The following is a 20,637-nucleotide window of genomic DNA, read 5'->3' as shown; positions in this document are numbered from 1 at the left end:
TCATGCAGAGATCTGGCAGAAGAGTGTTCAGGGCAGGAGGACTAGCAAGGGCAAAGGTCCTGAGGTGGAAGCAAGCTTAGCACATCAGAGAAGAGTAAGAAAACGATGCAGCTGGAGGGAAATTAACGGCAGTAGTAGCGGCCCAGGCACTACTGCCCGATCAGGCAGGGCAATCTGGTAGCGAGCTTACGTTTTTGTTCTAAATGGGGTTCTAAGCAACTGGACATTTTTAAACAAGAGACCAAAAGTCTGATTTATGTGTATAAAATACCATTCTATGCAAATCAAAACTACAGTGAGGTATCACTTCACACTGGTCAGAATGGCCATCATCAAAAAGTCTACAATTAATAAATGCTGGAGAGGGTTGGAGAAAAGGGAACCTTCCTACGCTGTTGGTGGGAATGTAGATTGATGTAGTCACTATGGAAAACAGTATGTAGGTTCCTCAAAAAACTAAAAATAGTGCTACCATGTGATCCACCAATCCCACTCCTGGGCATATATCTGGAGAAAACCATACTTTGAAAAGATACAGGCACCACAATACTCACTGCAGCACTATTTACAATAGCCAAGACATGGAAGCACCCTAAATGTCCATTGACAGAGGAATGGATAAAGAAGATGTGGTACATATATATTATACAGTGGATTATTACTCAGAGCCATAAAAAGAATGAAATAATGCCATTTGCAGCAACACGGATGGACCTAGAGATTATCATACCAAGTGAAGTAAGCCAGACAGAGAAAGACAAATATCATACAAAATATCATTCTGGCTGGTGTCTAGAGACTGAACTGTAAGGGGAAGCGTGCAATAACGGATGTGAGGAGAAGTCTTAGAGTTCACGTGACCTCGGACAAGTCATTTGATCTCTCTGACCCTCCATTTCCTCATCTGTAAGATGGGAATAAGAAAACCTACCTCTGAGGCAGTTGAAAATTAAGTGATATAATGGCTTCAGTGCCCCCAACACAAAACAAGTCCCCATTCAATATAGTCCACTGTTACCTACCTTTTCTGGGAGAGGAACTCCCCAAGATTTCTCACATTTTAAAAATTCTTTTATGACACAAATTTTGATAGTCTTTGTTATTAAAACTCTAAGACATTAATTGACTGCAGGAGATGTCTCTGGACCAATTATAATGAAATACTATTCTGAAGGGAATCATGTTATAGCAACATATTTAGGATTTTCCTTCGCTGGGACTTTACATCCTTTAAGATGTTGGCTGCTGCTCTGAAGTCTTCAGGCTGTAAGTGCAAAGTAAACTGTGTCTCCATTTTGGACAGATGTGGGTGCCCGATGGGGTGGGTGATCACACAAGCCCATTGTTCTCTGGACAAGCATCCCCGCCTTTTGCAACAGGCAAAGCCACCAGCTAAGCTGATGTCAATCTGGGCACTTCAAAGCAACTGCCATGTTGAAGCAACTGCTCTGTCTAAAGATACACACTATCTTATTTCTAGACAAGTGCAAGCACGTTTCAGATGATGGGCTTTTTCTTTTCAGACTATGTTAGATGTATTTCATGGGAATTGTGATGATGGGTTGGAGACTGTTTTGTTTTCCCATTTCTTCCCAGTGTGAACAGTTAAAGTATCATTTTCATAAAGGAAGGTAAAATCATGACTCTCATGTGAATATAAAATGAACTCATGTCAAAGATTTTATTAAACTGAGTAATTAATGAAGGAACCAGAAAAAAAGTTAAAATCAGGTCAAAGAGCATTTTGGGATCTAGGTATCTGGAGACAATTCAATACAGGAATATTAGGCTAGGATTGCAGGGCTAGACACAAATCTGGTTAAAATCCAACCAACAAGATAATAAACCATTAACATTTCAGGTTATCTTTTCTTACTGAACAGAAGTTACTGGCTTCTTTAACTGGAAAAAAAAAACCACAAAGTAGCAAGTAACTTTACTAAGTCTGGACCTTTCATAAATACCCTTTATAAGATTCTAAACCTCTCTTCCCTCTAAATGCTTCAGCTCTGCTCAGTTCTCCAAAGCTGAGCACCAATATTCATGTGAAACCAGCTGACAGCACATTGAAGGGACAGTACTAGAGTGGGCAGACTAGCCAGGCCTCGAGGTCCATCTTCTGGACATGTCAGGGGTCATTCTTACTGAAAGCCATCAAAGAGAGTGGCCAGAGAGTCAGAGAGCTTCCTTCTTCTTAGACAGAAATAGGAACTCTCACCTTGGTGCTGTGCGTCTCTTTACCTTCCAAAGACTTGAACATAAGGCATCGCATCACTCATCCTTATCCACCCACTTACTCACCAAGTAGCCAGTGAGCACCTACTGTGTGCTGGAATCTGGGGGTACAGTAAGAGCAGGAAAGTGTGGTCCCTGCTCTCCTGGACCTTATGCTCTGCAGGGAGACAGATACCAAATAGATGATCTCCCACTTAATGAATTAAATACAAAGGTCATAAATCCTGATATGGAAAGGTGTTAAGAAAAAAAAAATGGGGAGAACTAGCTTAGTCTGGAGGAATATGGGTAACAGGGCATCATCTTTCAAGGAAAGGACACTTTAAATTAATCTGGAAGGATGAGTGGGATTTCACGGGGAGCAGTGGGGGAAGGTGCTAACTGTTTTGGGTAGAGGGAACAGCTTGTGTGAAGGATTCGAGGACCCCAAAAGGGTGGCGCTCCTGAGTGGCTGGTGAGGAAGTGAGGCCCCGAGGCTGGACAGGAGAGCAGGGGCCTGGAAGATTTGGCAGAGTTGGGGCTTCATCCGAAGGGCACTGGGGAGCCATCGAAGGGCCGTAGGGTGAGGAATGACACGATCAAAATTTGTGTTCCTGGAAAGTCCAGCACTGGGAACAGTGCTGGTAAACACTCAGTAAACGTTGGCTGAATTCGTGAAGGAACACAGGACTGACCCGAGGGAATGCTTCTCAGGATCTCTGGCTGTTAGCTCTAACTCAACTCTTTGCTTTCCAATTTAATCTCATAAACTCACTCAACCTCAGACAAGTAAGGCTTCATACCATCCCTCTAGCTGAGGATCTGTGGTTCACCATGGATGAAAGAGAAAATCTCCACAGGCAGCAATGACCCTCACTGTACACCAGCCCGTAACTCTTCAGGGCCTTCTTCCTTCTTTGAAAAATGAGTTAACAGTGGAGATGCCTCAGGGAGGTAACGCCCTTCCCAAATTGCAAAAACATTTCAAGTTTTCTTGACAAAGATTTTAAAACGAATGCGCCATCCAACAAAGAGCTAATGCACAGGGTATGTTAGGGTGCAAGGAAATGGGCAGTTTCATTCAAGGGTCAGGGTGGGCAGATGTGGAAATGAGTCAGACCTCGCTGGAGGGCCGTGAGCAGCACAGAAGGGGGAGCCCTAATGATTTCCACCTGCAACTCCCCTCCCACAAATGTGTCTGTGGAAATAACAGGGGGAGTTGCAGATAGTTGGCTATCAAGGTAATCATTTCAGCATTGTTTGTAATCGCTAAAAACTGGAATTAGCTAAAATGTCCCCAAATCAGGAAGTTCGAATATGGGTCATTCATACAATGGAAAACCATTCTGCTATTTAAAAGGATAGTGAAGAAAACTGTTTATAGGCCAAGGAAGATGTTCACAATCTATTTTTAAGTGGGGAAGAGCAGATTATAAAACTGTATGTATCATAGATTCTTATTATGTTTTTTTTAAACATCTTTATTGGAGTATAATTGCTTTACAGTGATGTGTTAGTTGCTGCTGTATAACAAAGTGAATCAGCTATATGTATACATATATCCCCATATCTCTTCCCTCTTGCATCTCCCTCCCACCCTCCCTATCCCACCCCTCTAGCTGGACACAAAGCACCAAGCTGGTCTCGCTGTGCTACGCGGCTGCTTCCCCCTAGCTATCTATTTTACATTCGGTAGTGTATATATGTCCATGCCACTCTCTCACTTTGTCCCAGCTTACCCTTGCCCCTCCCCGTGTCCTTAAATCCATTCTCTATGTCTGCGTCTTTATTCCTGTCCTGCCCCTAGGTTAAAATATAATTGTTACTCTAGGTATGTATGTGAACATGTAGGTTCAAGAAAAGGTCTGGAAAGACACAACCAAAGAAGTAACAGTAGTGACCTATGGTTGGTGGCACTGTAGGTGTTTTTGGTTTTTTCTGTTTTCTTATCATTATTTTGTATTCTTTCGTTTATGAACTTTCATCGCTTTTGTAGCAAGGAAAAAAAGGTTCATGTACAAAAATATGCATGATCTCCTAGGATCTCAGCTGCTGTAGATTTTATGGAGGATTTTCAGTGCCTATTTGCCTGCAAGGAGGATTTGATTCTACTTAGTCTTCTCAGATATACATGCATGTGTTTCCCCAAATCCACAGACCTGATTGTGGGTTTAAGATGGTATTTTTCAGCAGTTGGCCATCCAATTCCATTTTTGTGACAGAAAAAAAAAATATTATTATGCAAAAAAAAAAACGCATCAGTTCTCAACCAATGTAATGGGAGGGTTGGTCGTTTTTGCTTTATTTATAAACTGTATATATTAGGGACTAGTGGGTATAAAAAGTATAATTAACTAAATTTGATTCTTTTTAAAAAGGCAGCAGGAAGGATGAATACCAAAATGATGTAAATAGTTACCTCTGAGTGGTGGGATTGTAGGTAATTTTCATTTTCTTCTTTTGGCTTCTCTACATTTCCTAATTTTTCTGTAATGCATTGATATAATAAGGGAAGGAGGCGATTACTTTAAAACCCACAGAAACAAGTTGCATTCATTTGTTTACAGCAGAAAATTCCAGTAAGAAGGGGCTTTACCATTGCTCTCGTTACAACAGGTGGTTTTTCTTTTTTTGGAGGACTGTGTGGCTTACAGAAAGAGCATGGGTCTGAGAATTAGGAGACTGCCCGTGGTTTTTTTTTGTTCTGTTTTGTTTGTTTTTTTAATTAATTAATTTATTTTATTTTTGGCTGTGTTGGGTCTTCGTTTCTGTGCGAGGGCTTTCTCTAGTTGCGGCAAGCGGGGGCCACTCTTCATGGCGGCACGCAGGCCTCTCACTGTCGCGGCTTCTCTTGTTGCGGAGCACAGGCTCCAGACGCGCAGGCTCAGTAGTTGTGGCTCACGGGCCCAGTTGCTCCGCGGCATGTGGGATCTTCCCGGACCAGGGCTCTAACCCGTGTGCCCTGCATTGGCAGGCAGATTCTCAACCACTGCGCCACCAGGGAAGCCCGACTGCCCGTGTTTTGATCCTGGCTGTATAGACTAGTCTCTCACCCCCTGCGTCTTTGTTTCATTGCACGTGAATAAATGAACATTGATGGAGCCTCGCCTATGCGCCTGGGTCCGTGCTTGATGCTGGGGAGAGAGCAGCAAATCGAGCGAGATCTGGTCCCAGAAGTCATGGAATTTTCAGGTCCAGTCAGGAGAAAAATAACAACCAGGCAAAGAGCAGTAGAATCATTTTGACACCTTACAGCCAAGTTTTACTGAGCACTTAGCAAATGCCAGGCACTGCTCAATGAGCTTTCTACACTTACCAACCCATTTAATTCTCACAATAACTCCATCAGGTAGATAGTACTATTATTCCCATTTTACAGACAAGGAAACTGAGGCCCAAAGAGAGTAACTAATTTACTCGAGGGCACACAGCTAGGAAGTCACAGAGTCAGGATTTCAACCCAACTCTGTGCTAGGCTGCCCTCTACCATATAACTAGGGGGGTCATAAATTAAATGAGGACCGTGAGAGGGGAGAGACTGGACCTGGTCTCAGGGTGGAAGTAATACTTCCCGGAGGATCTGACATTTCACCTGAGACCACGCCCCACACTCCCCAAGGATGGGTGGAAATAAATCAGGCAAACAGCAGGGACAAGGGCCTCTGGGGTCGAGGAGACAAGATAAATGAGCAGCTGTGACTGGGTGCTAAGCGAGCAGTATGGCTGCAGTGGTCATTGGCGATGATAACGACCGTGAATTCTTTCTCCCCCGCCCCCAGATGTTCTTGGCCAGGGCACTTTATGACAACCACCCCGACTGTGCCGACGAGCTGGCTTTCTGCCGGGGAGACATCCTGACCATTCTGGAACAAAATGTGCCGGAAAGCGAGGGCTGGTGGAAGTGTTTGCTTCACGGGAGGCAAGGCCTGGCCCCTGCCAACCGCCTTGAAATCCTCGTGGAGGCCCCCGCCGACAGGCCCTGTCCCCCTTTCCTGAGAGGCCCGGAAGATGCTTCCACCAGCTCCCAGGAGACCTATGAAGTGCCCACCCTGCTCAACCCCTCATCTCCAGGCCCTGTGTACGAGCAGATGAAGAGCTGGGTGGAGGGGCCTCCGCCTCCCACAGTCCAAGTCTATGAAGTCCCTGACCCACCTGCCAGCGCCAGAATCGTCTGTGAAAAGACTCTATGCTTTCCAAAACAGGTAAGCCTGTTTCCAGACAGAAAAAATAGGTCAAGGGGTAGGTAGCACCCAGGGGCTTAACTACCCTTGAATCGTGGGTGTCCATCAGGAGATCAGACGTACAAGATGGGAAGCAGATGGTTGGGGTGAGTGGGTGAGCTTGTGTTTGGCACCCACTTTGGTTGTTATTAACACTCTGGGTACCTTGGCGGTTCCTGGCTCGCCAAGACACCCACACTTTGCAGGAAACTAAATGCTTAGTCAAGCTGTGTGTGAAAGCCTCTCAACATTCATGGTGGTCTTTTTTTATACTAGGAACACTAGGATGGCTAGTGGTAAATGGAGGGGTTGAATTTCCATGGGTCAAAGGCAAGAAATCACTCATCAGATTTAAAATATGTATTCCTTTCAATCCAGAAACTTTACTTTCAGAATTGCTGCAGAAATATACAAGAAGGCAGAAATAGATCTGGATGAGGAGGCCATAGCCACTATAGCATTATTTGTTATAGGGAAAAATCCAAGATGCCTAAATGTGTATTCATGGGGTATTTGTTACATAAATTTTGGCATAACCCTATGATAAGCTACTATGCAGTTGTGAAAAAAAGATGAAGCAGTCCTATAAGGTATAAGTGGGGAGAAAGAACCATTTAAATAAAAACCAACCTAACAAAGAAAAACTCAAAAAAAAAATTGTGCGTGTATGTGTGCATTGAAATGAATACACACCAACAGCGGTTACCCTTAGGAAGTGGAACTGGTTAAGGAGAAAGTGAAAGAAGGCATTAAGCAGGGACCTTTATTTTATTCGCTGCTGTGTCCCCAGCATCTGGGACCATGCCTGGCATGGGGTGGGTACTTGATAAATATTTGATGAACAAAGAGACTAGGAAGTTGATTTGTGCGTTATGTAGAGCATGTGTTACATCTGTAATTTTTTCAAATAACAATTTTTAAAAAACAGCAGAAAAGAAGCGCTCAGTAAATGCAGAATGAAACTTTTTTTTTAAAAAAAAGAAGGAAAGGAATTAAAAGAAGAGAAAAATAATGTACTGTTTTTCCCCAAGCCCTGGCCTTCATGGAGTGTTATGAATGTAGAACAGATTTGCATGGTCTTCAGTCACTGCAGGCATTTCCTGCCATCACACACTTTGCTTTCAGCTCAGATGACACATCCCACCCGGCCCCAGCTCTGCATGGAAGTCCCAACGAGGTCCGTGTCCAGGAAAGGCCACTCCTCCCATGTATGTGCCGGCCCCCACCCCCCAGCCCCCCGAGCAACATCCCACCTACCATGCAGGCCTCCTCCACACTAGCTTCTTCAAACAAACAAGAAGGTGTTGCTTCCTTAAGAGATTTTGAGTACTTCAGATTTCCTAGCTCCCCGGGGCTGCCAGGCAGAGAACCAGCTGTTACACAGAACAGCTGCCACTCGTAGGCACTGGCTGCAAACACCAGAAGGAGGCAGCTGAGTCTCCAGCAGCCATCCGTGAGGTGGACCCCAAGTCACTTTTCGGGAACAACTGGCCCAGATCTAGGCCTGGCACACTCAGCTGTCATCTGAGCAGCTGACTCGGTGCTGGCTTCTCTGAGAACAACAAGTGGCCTGGGCTGAAGTTAACTGAGTTGCTTTTCAAAGCCACTAAAAGAAACAAAAAGAATCAAAGACCCCCTAAAAGGACAGCAGCGGCAATGTCCACTGTTCCCCGGGGGCTCCCAAACCCCCAGCACAGTGCCAGGCTCCTGCAAGGTGCTCCGTAAACATTTACGGAATGAATGAAACGACCAGATCCAACCTAAGGCTTCACAACCGTGGACTCACTGTCAACTTCTAGACTGACAGTGGTATGAAAGGAGAGATGAGTTTACCATCCTAACTCAGAAAAGGGCCAGGGCATTAGCTGTAACATTTGTCCTTGACATGAAGCGTGGAGCTCTCGCTGGTGCAGGCTGCGGCCGTGGACAGAAGCCAGGCTGCCAAAGGGGAATTTAGAGGCGAGGGACCCCTCACCACTCAAGCAGGTCTTGCTGTGGCCCCAGTGAAACACCTGGGGCACTTTCCTGCCTCTCATTCCTGCTTAAGTTCCCTCCATCGCTGCCCTGTCTATATTTTTGCTCCCTCCCGCCTCCCTTTTTTCTTGCCTTCTCTGTGCTGTGGGGTCTTTTAAAGCAAGAGATGCCATGTGTGGCTTAGAAATCAGGAGTCCAGGTTCACTTGGCTTTTGGGGCAGCCACAGCTATGCTGGGTGACTGGAAACATCCCAGCACCGCTCTGTACTTCTCCTTCTTGCTCTGTATCAAGAGAGGGTGGGGCTCCATCGTTTCTAAGTTCACCTCAAGTTGTATCTTTTGGTGATTCTGAATAACTTTGCTTCTTCCTCTACTACAAGAAGGAAGGAGCTGGAAGAATGCAAGATGATAATCAGTTAAGAATCTTCTGATTCACAGAAAAGGCAGACATCTTCTCCCCGTTCGGGCAACCTAGCGGTGAGCCTTGAGTCTGAGACCGCCGAGAAAATATTACATTCTAAGCAGAAGCGGACATTGGTAAAACCGAGCACGGCCCGCCACTAGCTTTGAGCTGTTTTCCGACGGGCAGTTCACAGGGTTGGCACATGGCCCGGGGGACCCATTTCAGAGATTCCCCGGGTTGAGTATCTCTAGATTAAGGTTGGCCAAAAATTAAAAACCAAGAAGGTGGAAATATGTCACTTGTCTCAAGTTGTCCTAATAAGAGATTCTCCGTCTTTCTAGCTGGAAGAGACCCGTGTAGATTAGAACAACTCTTCGCTTTACAAATGAGGAAGTTGATTCCCAGGGAGGTGAAAGGGCCATCCAGGGTCACACCCTGATGAATACCAGAGACCACAGTTTCTTTGTTGTGTCTGTCTCTGTCTACACCCCTTGGCCTGCCCTTGATCTTGTTCACCTGGCTCTGTGGCTGACGCTATCTATTTTGTCTTATTGAAGTTTAACCTATAGATCCTAAGGGTACAGAGTTCAGTCGCTAGTATCCGAATCTAGAAAAAGAACAAAACTAGCATCCCAGAAGCCCCCTCCCACCTCTCCCAGCCACTTCCCCCCAGGGTAACCACTGTCTTGAGCTTTGTTTTACTTTTTATTCCAACTTCCTTAATATAACATGCCAGCCTCTCTTAAAAAAATAATAAAATAAAATGTCCATACAAAGAAGGTATTTGATTTTGGTTTAAATTCAGAGAGGGTAATCTTTTGTATTTCAAGTAAAAAGGTTAGATTTCCTGATGAAATTGCTTTTAGACCCTCTAGTTCTTGAACTGGAGTTACCTTCTGTCCTCCAAACCTTTCAAAACCACGTTTCTCAAAACAGGTTCCTTAACTGATTGCCATCTACATTTTCCAAGAAATACTGGGTATTTTTGAACTGACGTCTTTCCACCTAAAATTCCAAACACAGGAAAGTCCCCTTGTAGTCTGTAGGTTGTCTCTTGGGCAAGTGTGACCCACAAAGTCAGCTGCATAAATAAAATGGACCTGTGGTGATTGGAGAGTGGTAGGCAGTGGAACCGCATTTGGACAGGCTCTGGGGTGGGAGAGAGCTTGGTGTGTTCCAATAAGGAGGGGGGTGGGCCGGGAGGAAGGAAGGTGATGGCTGACAACTGGGGACACACCATGCATAGTCCCTGGGGTTGGGCAGGGCATGGGCTGCAAGGAGCTTGGAATTAACCCAGAGCGTAATGGGGAACCAGTCCTGAGTTTGTCCTAGACAGAGCAACCGAAGACCAGCAGGGACCAAGTCCGGTTTACTAACCTGCAGCAGTGAAGGGATCACAGAACGGAGGATCAGGCAGCACCTGTAAAGCCCCCCCGCCTGCCTCATTCACGGCTGCATCCTCAGCATCATTAGACAAACATTAATAATCCAGCATTCGAATCACAGCCTGGGATCCCTAGAGAACATCAGAATCACCCGGGAAACTTGATGATACTGCAGTTTTTCAGTTTCTCCGTCAAGACTCAGAAATTCCGTACAACGGACTCGGAGCCCAGGAATCTGCATTCCAACCTGCTTCCCAGGTGAGGCTGATGCAAGCAGCTATGGGCCAGCACGTGAGGAAGACTGCCCTCCACCATGGACCTCCCCAACAGCGTCCCACTGTTCCCAGTCTCAGAACGAAGGGCCTCCAGTTAGAGGTGCCCAGAGAACGTCCCAGTGTGTCAGAGCTGCCTTTGCTGTCTCATGACCCGTGGACTCAGCGGTGACGTTTCTTTCCCTCCACTCTTCTTTTTCTCCCCAAGGCCCTCTTCACAATTCCCAGACCTGCTCGGACCTCGTTGCCAGCTCTGCCTTGCCAGGTGTATGATGTGCCTGCCCAGAGCCGGTGCCTCCCAGCCCTAAAGGTGAGCCTCAGCCGTGGCCCTGATCTTCCCACACCTCTCCATCCATCGTGAGGTCTCAGGGTCACGCAGACCCTGCGTTTCAGCTTTACCACTGAGATATCTCCTGGAGCATCAGTCCTGATTCCAAAGGACATATCACCACTCAGAAACCAGCTGTGTGCCCAGGGAACCCAGACCTGCTCAGGAGAACATTACTACTATTTGAATTCTGAATATTTAAAATTCTTTTACTTTTCATTTGTAATAGATACTTTATATCCACGCACACAAACATACACATACACATATCTGCACTTTTTGGTTTTTTTTTCAGTTTCCAAAGCACTTTTATTTTATTTTGGCAGGTGCGATCTTACTTCCCTTGCAGTGGGAGTGCGGAGTCTTTTTTTTTTTTTTTTAAATACATCTTTATTGGAGTATAATTGCTTCACAATACTGTGTTAGTTCTGTTGTACAACAAAGTGAATCAGACATATGCATGCATATGTCCCCATATCCCCTCCTTCTAGAGCCTCCCTCCCACCCTCCCTATCCCACCCCTCTAGGTCATTGCAAAGCACCAAGCCGATCTCCATGTGCTATGCTGCTGCTTCCCACTACCTAACTATTTTACATTCGGTAGTGTATATATGTCGATGCTACTCTCACTTCACCCCAGCTTTGCCCTCCCACTCCGTGTCCTCAAGTCCATCCTCTATATCTACATCTTTATTCCTGCCCTGTAACTAGGTTCATCAGTACCATTTTTTTTTTTTTTTTAGATTCCACATATATGTGTTAGCATACGGTATTTGCTTTTCTCTTTCTGACTTACTTCACTCTGTATGACAGACTCTAGGTCCATCCACCTCACTACAAATAACTCAATTTCGTTTCCTTTTATGGCTGAGTAATATTCCATTGTATATATGTGCCACATCTTCTTTATCCATTCATCTGTCAATGGACATTTAGGTTGATTCCATGTCCTGGCTATTGTAAATAGTGCTGCAATGAATATTGTGGTACGTGTCTCTTTTTGAATTATGGTTTTCTGAGGGTATATGCCCAGTAGTGGGATTGCTGGGTCGTATGGTAGTTCTATTTTTAGTTTTGTAAGGAACCTCCATACTGTTTTCCATAGTGGCTGTATCAATTTACATTCCCACCAACAGTGCAGGAGGGTACCCTTTTCACCACACTCTTTCCAGCATTTATTGTTTCTAGATTTTTTGATAATGGCCATTTTGACCGGTGTGAGGTGATACCTCATTGTAGTTTTGATTTGCATTTCTCTAATAATTAGTGATGTTGAGAATCTTTCCATGTGTCTCTTGGCCATCTGTATGTCTTCCTCGGTGAAAAGTCTATTTAGGTCTTCCACCCATTTTTTTTTTTTTTAATTTTTAGGGAAGGCTCTTTTATTTATTTATTTATTTTTATATTTATTTCTGGCTCTGTTGGGTCTTCGTTTCTGCGCAAGGGCTTCCTCTAGTTGCGGCAAGCGGGGGCCACTCTTCATCGCGGTGCGTGGGCCCCCTCACTATCACGGCCTCTCTTGCTGCAGAGCACAGGCTCCAGACGCGCAGGCTCAGCAGTTGTGGCCCATGGGTCCAGTTGCTCCGCGGCATGCGGAATCTTCCCAGACCAGGGCTCGAACCCGTGTCCCCTGCATCAGCAGGCAGACTCTCAACCACTGCACCACCAGGGAAGCCCTTCCACCCGTTTTTTAACTGGATTGTTTGTCTTTTTGATATTGAGCTCCATGAGCTGTTTGTATATTTTGGAGATTAATCCTTTGTCTGTTGTTTCATTTGCAAATATTTTCTCCCATTCTGAGGGTTGTCTTTTCATCTTGTTTATGGTTTCCTTTGCTGTGAAAAAGCTTTTAAGTTTAATTAAGTCCCATTTGTTTATTTCTGTTTTTCTTTCTGTGACTCTAGGAGGTGGGTCAAAAAAGATCTTGCTGTGATTTATGTCAAAGAGTGTTTTTCCTATGTTTTCCTCTGAGAGTTTTATAGTGTCTGGTTTTACATTTAAGTCTTTAATCCATTTGGAGTTTATTTTTGTGTGTGGTGTTAGGTAGTGTTCTAATTTCATTCTTTTACACATAGCTATCCAGTTTTCCCAGCACCACTTATTGAAGAGGCTGTCTTTTCTCCATGGTATGTTCTTGCCTCCTTTGTCATAAATTAGGTGCCCATATGTGCGTGGGTTTATCTCTGGGCATTCTATCTTGTACCATTGATCTATATTTCTGTTTTGTGCCAGTACCATACTGTCTTGATTACTGTAGCTTTGTGGTATAGTTTGAGGTCGGGGAGCCTGATCCCTCCAACTACGTTTTTCTTTCTCAAGATGGCCTTGGCTATTTGGGGTCTTTTGTGTTTCCACACGAATTGTAAAATTTTTTGTTCTAATTCTGTGAAGAATGCCATTGGTAGTTTGATAGGGATTGCATTGAATCTGTAGATTGCTTTGGGTAGTATAGTCATTTTCACAATATTGATTCCTCCAATCCAAGAACATAGTATATTTCTCTATCTGTTTATGTCATCTTTGATTTCATTCATCAGTGTTGTTTTTTTTTTAAATTTATTTATTTTTGGCTGTGTTGGGTCTTCGTTGCTGCACGCGGGCTTCTCATTGCGGTGGCTTTTCTTGTTGCGTAGCACGGGCCCTAGAGTGCGCAGGCTTCAGTAATTGTGGCATGCGGGCTCAGTAGTTGTGCCTCGCAGGCTCTAGAGCACAGACTCAGTAGTTGTGGCGCACGGGCTTTGTTGCTCCACGGCATGTGGGATCTTCCCAGACCAAGGATTGAACCCGGGTCCCCTGCACTGGCAGGCGGATTCTTAACCACTGTGCCACCAGGGAAGCCCCTCATCAGTGTTTTATAGGTTTCTGAGTACAAGTCTTTCGCCTCCTTAGGCAGGTTTATTCCTAGGTATTTTATTCTTTTTGTTGCAATGGTAAATGGGAGTGTTTCTTTAATTTCTCTTTCTGATTTTTCATTGTTGGTGTATAGGAATGCCAGAGATTTCTGTGCATTAATTTTGTATCCTGCAACCTTACCAAATTCATTGATTAGTTCTAGTAGTTTTCTGGTGGCATCTTTAGGATTTTCTATGTATAGTGTCATGTCATCTGCAAATAGTGACAATTTTACTTCTTCTTTTCCAATTTGTATTCCTTTTATTTCTTTTTCTTCTCTGATTGCTGTGGCTAGGACTTCCAAAACTATGTTGAATAAGAGTGGCAAGAGTGGACATCCTTGTCTTTTTCCTGATCTTAGTGGAAATGCTTTCAGTTTTTCACCTTTGAGTATGATGCTTGCTGTGGGTTTGTCATATATGGCCTTTATTATGTTGAGATAGGTTCCCTCTATGCCCATTTTCTGGAGAGTTTTTATCATGAATGGGTGTTGAATTTTTTTCAAAAGCTTTTTCTGCATCTATTGAGATGATCATATGGTTTCTATTCCTTAATTTGTTAATGTGGTGTATCACATTGATTGATTTGTGTTATTGAAGAATCCTTGCATCCCTGGGATAAATCCCACTTGATCATGGTGTGTGATCCTTTTACTGTTTTGTTGGATTCTGTTTGCTAGTATTTTGTTCAGGATTTTTGCATCTATGTTCATCAGTGATATTGGTCTATAATTTTCTTTTTTTGTGATATCATTTTCTGGTTTTGGTATCAGGGTGATGTTGGCTTCATAGAATGAATTTGGGAGTGTTTCTCTCTCTGCAATTTTTTGGAAGAGTTTGAGAAGGATCGGTATTAGCTCTTCTCTAAATGGTTGATAGAATTCACTTGTGAAGCCATCTGGTCCAGGACTTTTGTTTGTTGGAAGATTTTTAATTACGGTTCCAATTTCATTGCTTGTGATTGGTCTGTTCATATTTTCTGTTTCTTCCTGGTTCGGTCTTGGAAGGTTATACCTTTCTAAGAATTTGTCCATTTCTTCCAGGTTGTCCATTTTATTGGCAAAGAGTCGATTGTAGTAGTCTCTTAGGATACTTTGTATTTCTGTGGTGTCCATTGTAACTTCTCCTTTTTCATTTCTAATTTTATTGATTTGCGTCCTCTCCCTTTTTTTCTTGATGAGTCTGGCTAAGGGTTTATCAATTTTGTTTATCTTCTCAAAGAACAAGCTTTTAGTTTTATTGATCTTTGCTAGTGTTTTCTTCATTTCTATTTCATTTATTTCCTCTCTGAGCTTTACGATTTCTTTCCTTCTACTGACTTTGGGTTTTCTTTGTTCTTCTTTCTCTAGTTGTTTTAAGTGTAGGGTTAGATTGTTTATTTGAGATTTTTCTTGTTTCTTGAGGTGAGGTTGAATTGCTATAAACTTCCCTCTTAGAACTGCTTTTGCTGCATCCCATAGGTTTTGGGTCATTGTGTTTTTGTTGTCATTTGTTTCTATGTATTTTTTAATTTCTTCTTTGATTTCTTCAGTGACCTCTTGGTTATTTAGTAGTACACTGTTTAGCCTCCATGTATTTGTGTTTTTTATAGTTTTTTTTCCTGTAATTGATTTCCAATCTCATAGCGTTGTGTTCAGAAAAGATGCTTGATACAATTTCAATTTTCTTAAATTTTCCGAGGCTTGATTTGTGACCCAAGATGTGATCTATCCTGGAGAATGTTGCATGTGCACTTGAGAAGAAAGTGTATTCTGCCACTTTTGGGTGTTCTGTAAATATCAATTAAATCTATCAGGTCTATTGTGTCATTTAAAGCTTGTGTTTTGTTATTTATTTTCTGTTTGGATGATCGGTCCATTGGTGTAAGTGGGGTGTTAAAGTTTCCTACTCTTATTGTGTTACTGTCAAATTCTCCCTTCATGGTTGTTAGCATTTGCCTTATGTACTGAGGTGCTCCTTTGTTGGGTGCATAAACATTTATAATTGTTATATCTTCTTCTTGGATTGATCCCTTGATGTAGTGTCTCTCCTTATCTCTTGTAACAGTCTTTATTTTAAAGTCTATTTTATCTGATATGATTATTGCTACTCCAGGTTTCTTTTGATTTCCATTTGCATGGAATATCTTTTTCCATTCCTTCACTTTCAGTCTGTATGTGTCCCTAGGTCTGAAGTGAGTCTATTGTAGACAGCGTATAGATGGGTCTTGTTTTGGTATCCATTCAGCCAGTCTGTGTCTTTTGGTTGGAGCATTTAATCCATTTACATTCAAGGTTATTATCAATATGTATGTTCCTATTACCATTTTCTTAATTGTTTTGGGTTTGTTTTTGTGGGTCTTTTTCTTCTCTTGTGTTTCCTGCCTAGAGAAGTTTCTTTAGCATTTGTTGTAAAGCTGTTTTTGTGGTGCTGAATTCTCTTAGCTTCTGCTTATCTGAAAAGCTTTTGATTTCTCCATCGAATCTGAATGAGATCCTTGCTGGGTAGAGTAATCTTGGTTGTAGGTTTTTCTCTTTCATTACTTTAAGTATATCCTGCCACTCCCTTCTGACCTGCAGAGTTTCTGCTGAAAAATCAGCTGATAACCTTATGGGGATTCCTTTGTGTGTTATTTTTTGTTTTTCCCTTGCTGCTTTTAATGTTTTTTCTTTGAATTTAACATTTGTTAGTTTGATTAATATGTGTCTTGGTCTGTTTCTCCTAGGGTTTATCCTGTATGGGACTCTCTGTGCTTCCTGGACTTGGGTGACTATTTCATTTCCCATGTTAGGGAAGTTTTCCACTATAATCTCTTCAAATATTTTCTCAGCCTTTTTCTTTTTCTCTTCTTTTTCTGGGACCCCTATAATTTGAATGTTGGTGTGTTTAGTGTCGTCCCAGAGGTCTCTGGGATTGTCTTCAATTCTTTTCATTCTTTTTTCTTTATGCCGCTCCTCGGCAGTTATTTCCACCATTTTGTCTTCCAGCTCACTTATTTGTTCTTCTGCCTCCATTATTCTGTTATTGATTCCTTCTAGTGTATTTTTCATTTCAGTTATTGTGTTGTTCATCTCTGTTTGTTCTTTAGTTCTTCTAGATCTTTGTTAAACATTTCTTGTATTTTCTCAGTCCATGCCTCCATTCTATTTCCAAGATTCTGAATCATCTTTACTATCATTACTCTGAATTCTTTTTCAGGTAGATTGCCTATTTTCTCTTCATTTATTTGGTCTTGTAGGTTTTTACATTGTTCCTTCATCTGTGACATATTTGACATATTTTTTTGCCGTCTCATTTAAAAAAAATTTTTTTTTATTTTTTAGGAGTGGGATTGTGTTCCTTTCTTACTGGTTGTTTGGCCTGAGGCTTCCAACACTGGAGTTTGTAGGCTGTTGGGTAGAGCTGGGTCTTGGTGCTGAGATGAGGACCTCCGTGAGACTTTACTCCGATGAATATTTCCTGGGGTCTGAGGTTCTCTGTTAGTCCAGTGGTTCGGACTTGGAGCTGCCACCACAGGAGCTCTGCCCCACCCGCAGTTCGTGAATCAAGATCCCACAAGCCACATGTGGTGACAAAAAAAAAAAAGAACAATAACATAGTAAAAAATAAAATTAGACTAGGAAACTAACAGATGTGTTAGAAAGAACATAAAAATAAAAATATACATGAATCAGCAACTGGAAGGTACATCAGTACCACAATAGTAAAAAAGAGGAGGAGGGAAAAGAAAAAAGAAAAAAAAGGAAAGGAAAAAAGAAAAAAAAGGGGGGAGAAGGCCTTGGCTGTGGAGGGCGGGGCCTAAGCAAGGGTGGTTTTGGGTGGTGGGCGGGGCCTATGCTCAGGACCCACAGGGCTGGAAAAGGCCCTGAGGGCTGTGGGGGGTGGGGCTTAGGCTCAAGGAACAGAAGGGGCCCAGGTGTGCCCCCCACCCCTGGTCTCAGAGGGCAGGGGACCTCACCTGGGAGCCCAGCAGGCTTCCTGGGCTCGAGTAGGTGGGACAATCGCCCTCCGCTCCTCTCCCTCTCCTCCTGGAGGGCCCCTCCTGCCTGCCTCTCCTGATCTCCCCGGCCTCCCTCCTCTGCCCCCAGGACCCATGTGGCCTGGAGGGGGCTTTGGTGGGGGGCTACCAGCCTGGGAGCTCAGCAGGCTCCCCAGCCCCAGTGGGCGGGGCAATCGCCGTTCACTCCCCTCCCGCTCTTCCTGGAGAGTCCCTCCCGCCTGCCTCTCCTGATCTTCCCGGCCTCAGGGGCACCAATCCTGTCTGGCCCCCGTTTCTTCTCCCACCTCAGTCCCCCCATGTCCTACCAGTTCACTTGGGGGTTCCTCCCGTCTCCTTGGGCGTCAGGGTCCCACACCAGCAGCCGGCAGGCGCCCTAGTTGTGGGGAGACGCTAACTTGGTGTCTTCCCGCACTGCCATCTTGACTCCGCCCCCCTGCACTTTTTAAAAGTAATAATATCATGAAGGATATGCATCTTTTTTTTTGTTTTTTGGCTGCATTGGGTCTTCGTTGCTGCGCACAGCCCTTCTCTAATTGCGGTGAGCAGGGGCTTCTCTTGTTGCGGAGCACGGGCTCCAGGCATGTGGACTTCAGTAGTTGCAGCACGCGGGCTCATTAGTTGCGGCACACGTGCCCTAGAGTGTGTGGGCTTCAGTAGTTGTGGCACAGGGGCTTAGCTGCTCCGTGGCATGTGGGATCTTCTTGGACCAGGGCTCGAACCCGTGTCCCCTGCACTGGCAGGTGGATTCTTAGCCATTGTGCCATCAGGGAAGTCCCACATCACAGTCTTAACATTATCATTGGTTATCTTAACATTGATTATCTCTGGGGGAGGAAATTTTAGGTTTTGGGGTTTTTTTAAACTTATTTGAATGTTACTGGTACATCACTTCTGTAAGCCATGCTTCGTGTAATCAGAAAACAACTTCACTCACTTCTTAGCCCATCAAAATTGCCCCGTGGCTGTGTTCTCCCCTGCCCATCAATGCACATGGAATGGCATGGGTTTCCTGGAACCACACCCAGAGGCACTGATGTTTGAGGTCTGGGTGGGCCCTGGGCAGCAGTAATGTTAGAGCTCCGAGATGGTTCTGGAGCACAGCCAGGGCTAAAGGCCACAGCTCTAGTCTAAATAAAAATTCAGGCCTGCTCTGTAACTTCCTGGTCACTGACAGGTAATAAGAAGTCTCAATGGAGAAATTTAATGTTCAGTGCAGGCAATACCCAAAGTTCCTACTATATTTAAAGCGAAAGCTCCTGCTCTCTCAGCAAGTTTGCAGGGCCTGGGCTCCTGCCGCAGGGATGGAGGGCTGGCTGGATTCTCTGCTAGTTCCCTACCTCGGGTTCCTTCTCACTGGGTGACCTCAGGCTCCTGCGGGGCTGAGGGGAAGCAGCGGGGGAGGGCAGAGGTGGAAAGGTCCCGCATGCCTGGTTATGTGGGAGGGATGTCGCAATGTTACCCCATGGAGGTAGTGAGCACTGCAGGCTGATTCTTTCTCTTCGGGGACATTTCCGCAAGTGCCAACCCCTCCCCGCCTCCCCCGATTGCCGGGTATCTCTCTCTCTCTCTCTCTTTTTTTTTTTTTGGCTGCATGGCTTGTGAGATCTTAGTTCCCAACCAGGGATTGAACCTGGGCTCTCAGCAGTGAGAGTCTGGAGTCCTAATTATTGGACCACCAGGGAAGTCCCATGCTGGGTATCTCTTACCTGCAAGTTGCACAGGGTGGGCAGATGCTTCTCCTCCGACTGGTGGCTGAAGGTTCCTCCCTGAGCTCCAGGCAGCCGGTCGTCTCCAGCCTCACCCTCCTGAGATGCTCTCACTCTCTCGGCCTGGACCCTGCTCCAGTTCCCATGCAGCCCACGTCTGGTCCACAGAGAACGCACGGGCTCCCTCAGCCGCAATGGACCCCAGGGCCAGGACAGGGGGGCAGGCGGGGAATGGAGAATGGGGCACTTTCTCCCCTAAAGTTTTAAACAAAGACACATTCGCAAAACTCACTTCACTTGCCTCACCCTCGTCCCGGCCCTGTGGATCATTTCTTTATTCAAAATGTTGATATTTTGTTCATCACGATTTTTTTCACATCAATTGCGATTTTAAAGTATATTGCATTAAAATATTATTTACCTTAGACACTGAGTTTGTTGGTGCACCTTTAAATGTTATGCCAAGGCAGGGGCTTCCCTTTGCTCCCCCTGGTCCCCGCCCTGAGAACAGACCCCCTCAGCCCAGCCACCGCCCTGTGCTTTGTCAGAAGATTCTCACCTTTAACTTTTCTCAAGCAGAGTTAGACACTGTGCACTATGACCCCAAGCTCAGGTGGCACAGCTCAAATCTCGGAAGGTCCCGTGGGGTACTTTCCACTTTGCTTGAAGAGAGAGAAAAGCATGCTTTCCTCCCCCCACTGAGAAGGGGACAGCAGGACACTCACAGCCCAACTCGCTCCAAAGAAACCCCCTCCCCAAATTCCAGCTTTTTCTCTCTTTCTTTGCAAAACCTGTTTTGGTGCTCTCTCACCTCGCTTTGGAATATCGAACCTATTTTTCTTATCCTAAAATATGTATTTCCTAATTGTTGCACCAAAAAAAAGCCTATTATCTGTAGAGGCGCCATGTCTTTTGCTCATTACTGGGTGTATATATGTCATACAGTTCAGTGTCTAGTCGTTAGTAGGCACTCAGTAAATATTTGCAGGATGAATACATGAGTTACAAGCACAGGAAAATTTCTACTGAGAAAAACAAGAAAGGTAAAAGACATAGTAAGTCCCAATCTTATATTTATTCTTCTTCAATTCAATCTTAAGGTGAACTAACAGGAGGAAATGAACTACCGTTTTTAACTGCAACTGCAGCTAATTCTCTCTGTAGTTTGTCCCCACTTTCAATTGAGAAGTCGCCTTTTCTAAAGCACAGAGTCCATTGTTGAAAATATACCCAGTAGAGCACACACTTCCACCATAAAAGCATTA

The 20,637-nt window shown here is 44.3% G+C and overlaps 1 protein-coding gene across 2 annotated transcripts in view; it reads left to right on the top strand.

The window, feature by feature from the left end:
• The window catches only part of CASS4 (Cas scaffold protein family member 4), a 44,394-nt gene that overhangs the window by 15,553 nt on the left and 8,204 nt on the right, over positions 1–20,637 (top strand). Inside the window, exons 2-3 of one of the 2 annotated variants that reach the window (XM_059896767.1) lie at positions 5,994–6,416; positions 10,677–10,778. In XM_059896767.1, coding sequence (XP_059752750.1) covers positions 5,994–6,416; positions 10,677–10,778 — 525 coding nt within the window. Of the gene's footprint in view, positions 1–5,933; positions 6,417–10,676; positions 10,779–20,637 lie in introns of those variants that run through there. The other variant, XM_059896766.1, reaches the window with a different exon arrangement.

Source organism: Balaenoptera ricei, chromosome 15, assembly GCF_028023285.1.
Source record: "Balaenoptera ricei isolate mBalRic1 chromosome 15, mBalRic1.hap2, whole genome shotgun sequence".
NCBI classification, from domain to species: Eukaryota; Metazoa; Chordata; class Mammalia; order Artiodactyla; family Balaenopteridae; genus Balaenoptera; species Balaenoptera ricei.
Note: the sequence above shows the minus strand (reverse complement) of the source record. Positions and strands in the feature narration are given on the sequence as shown.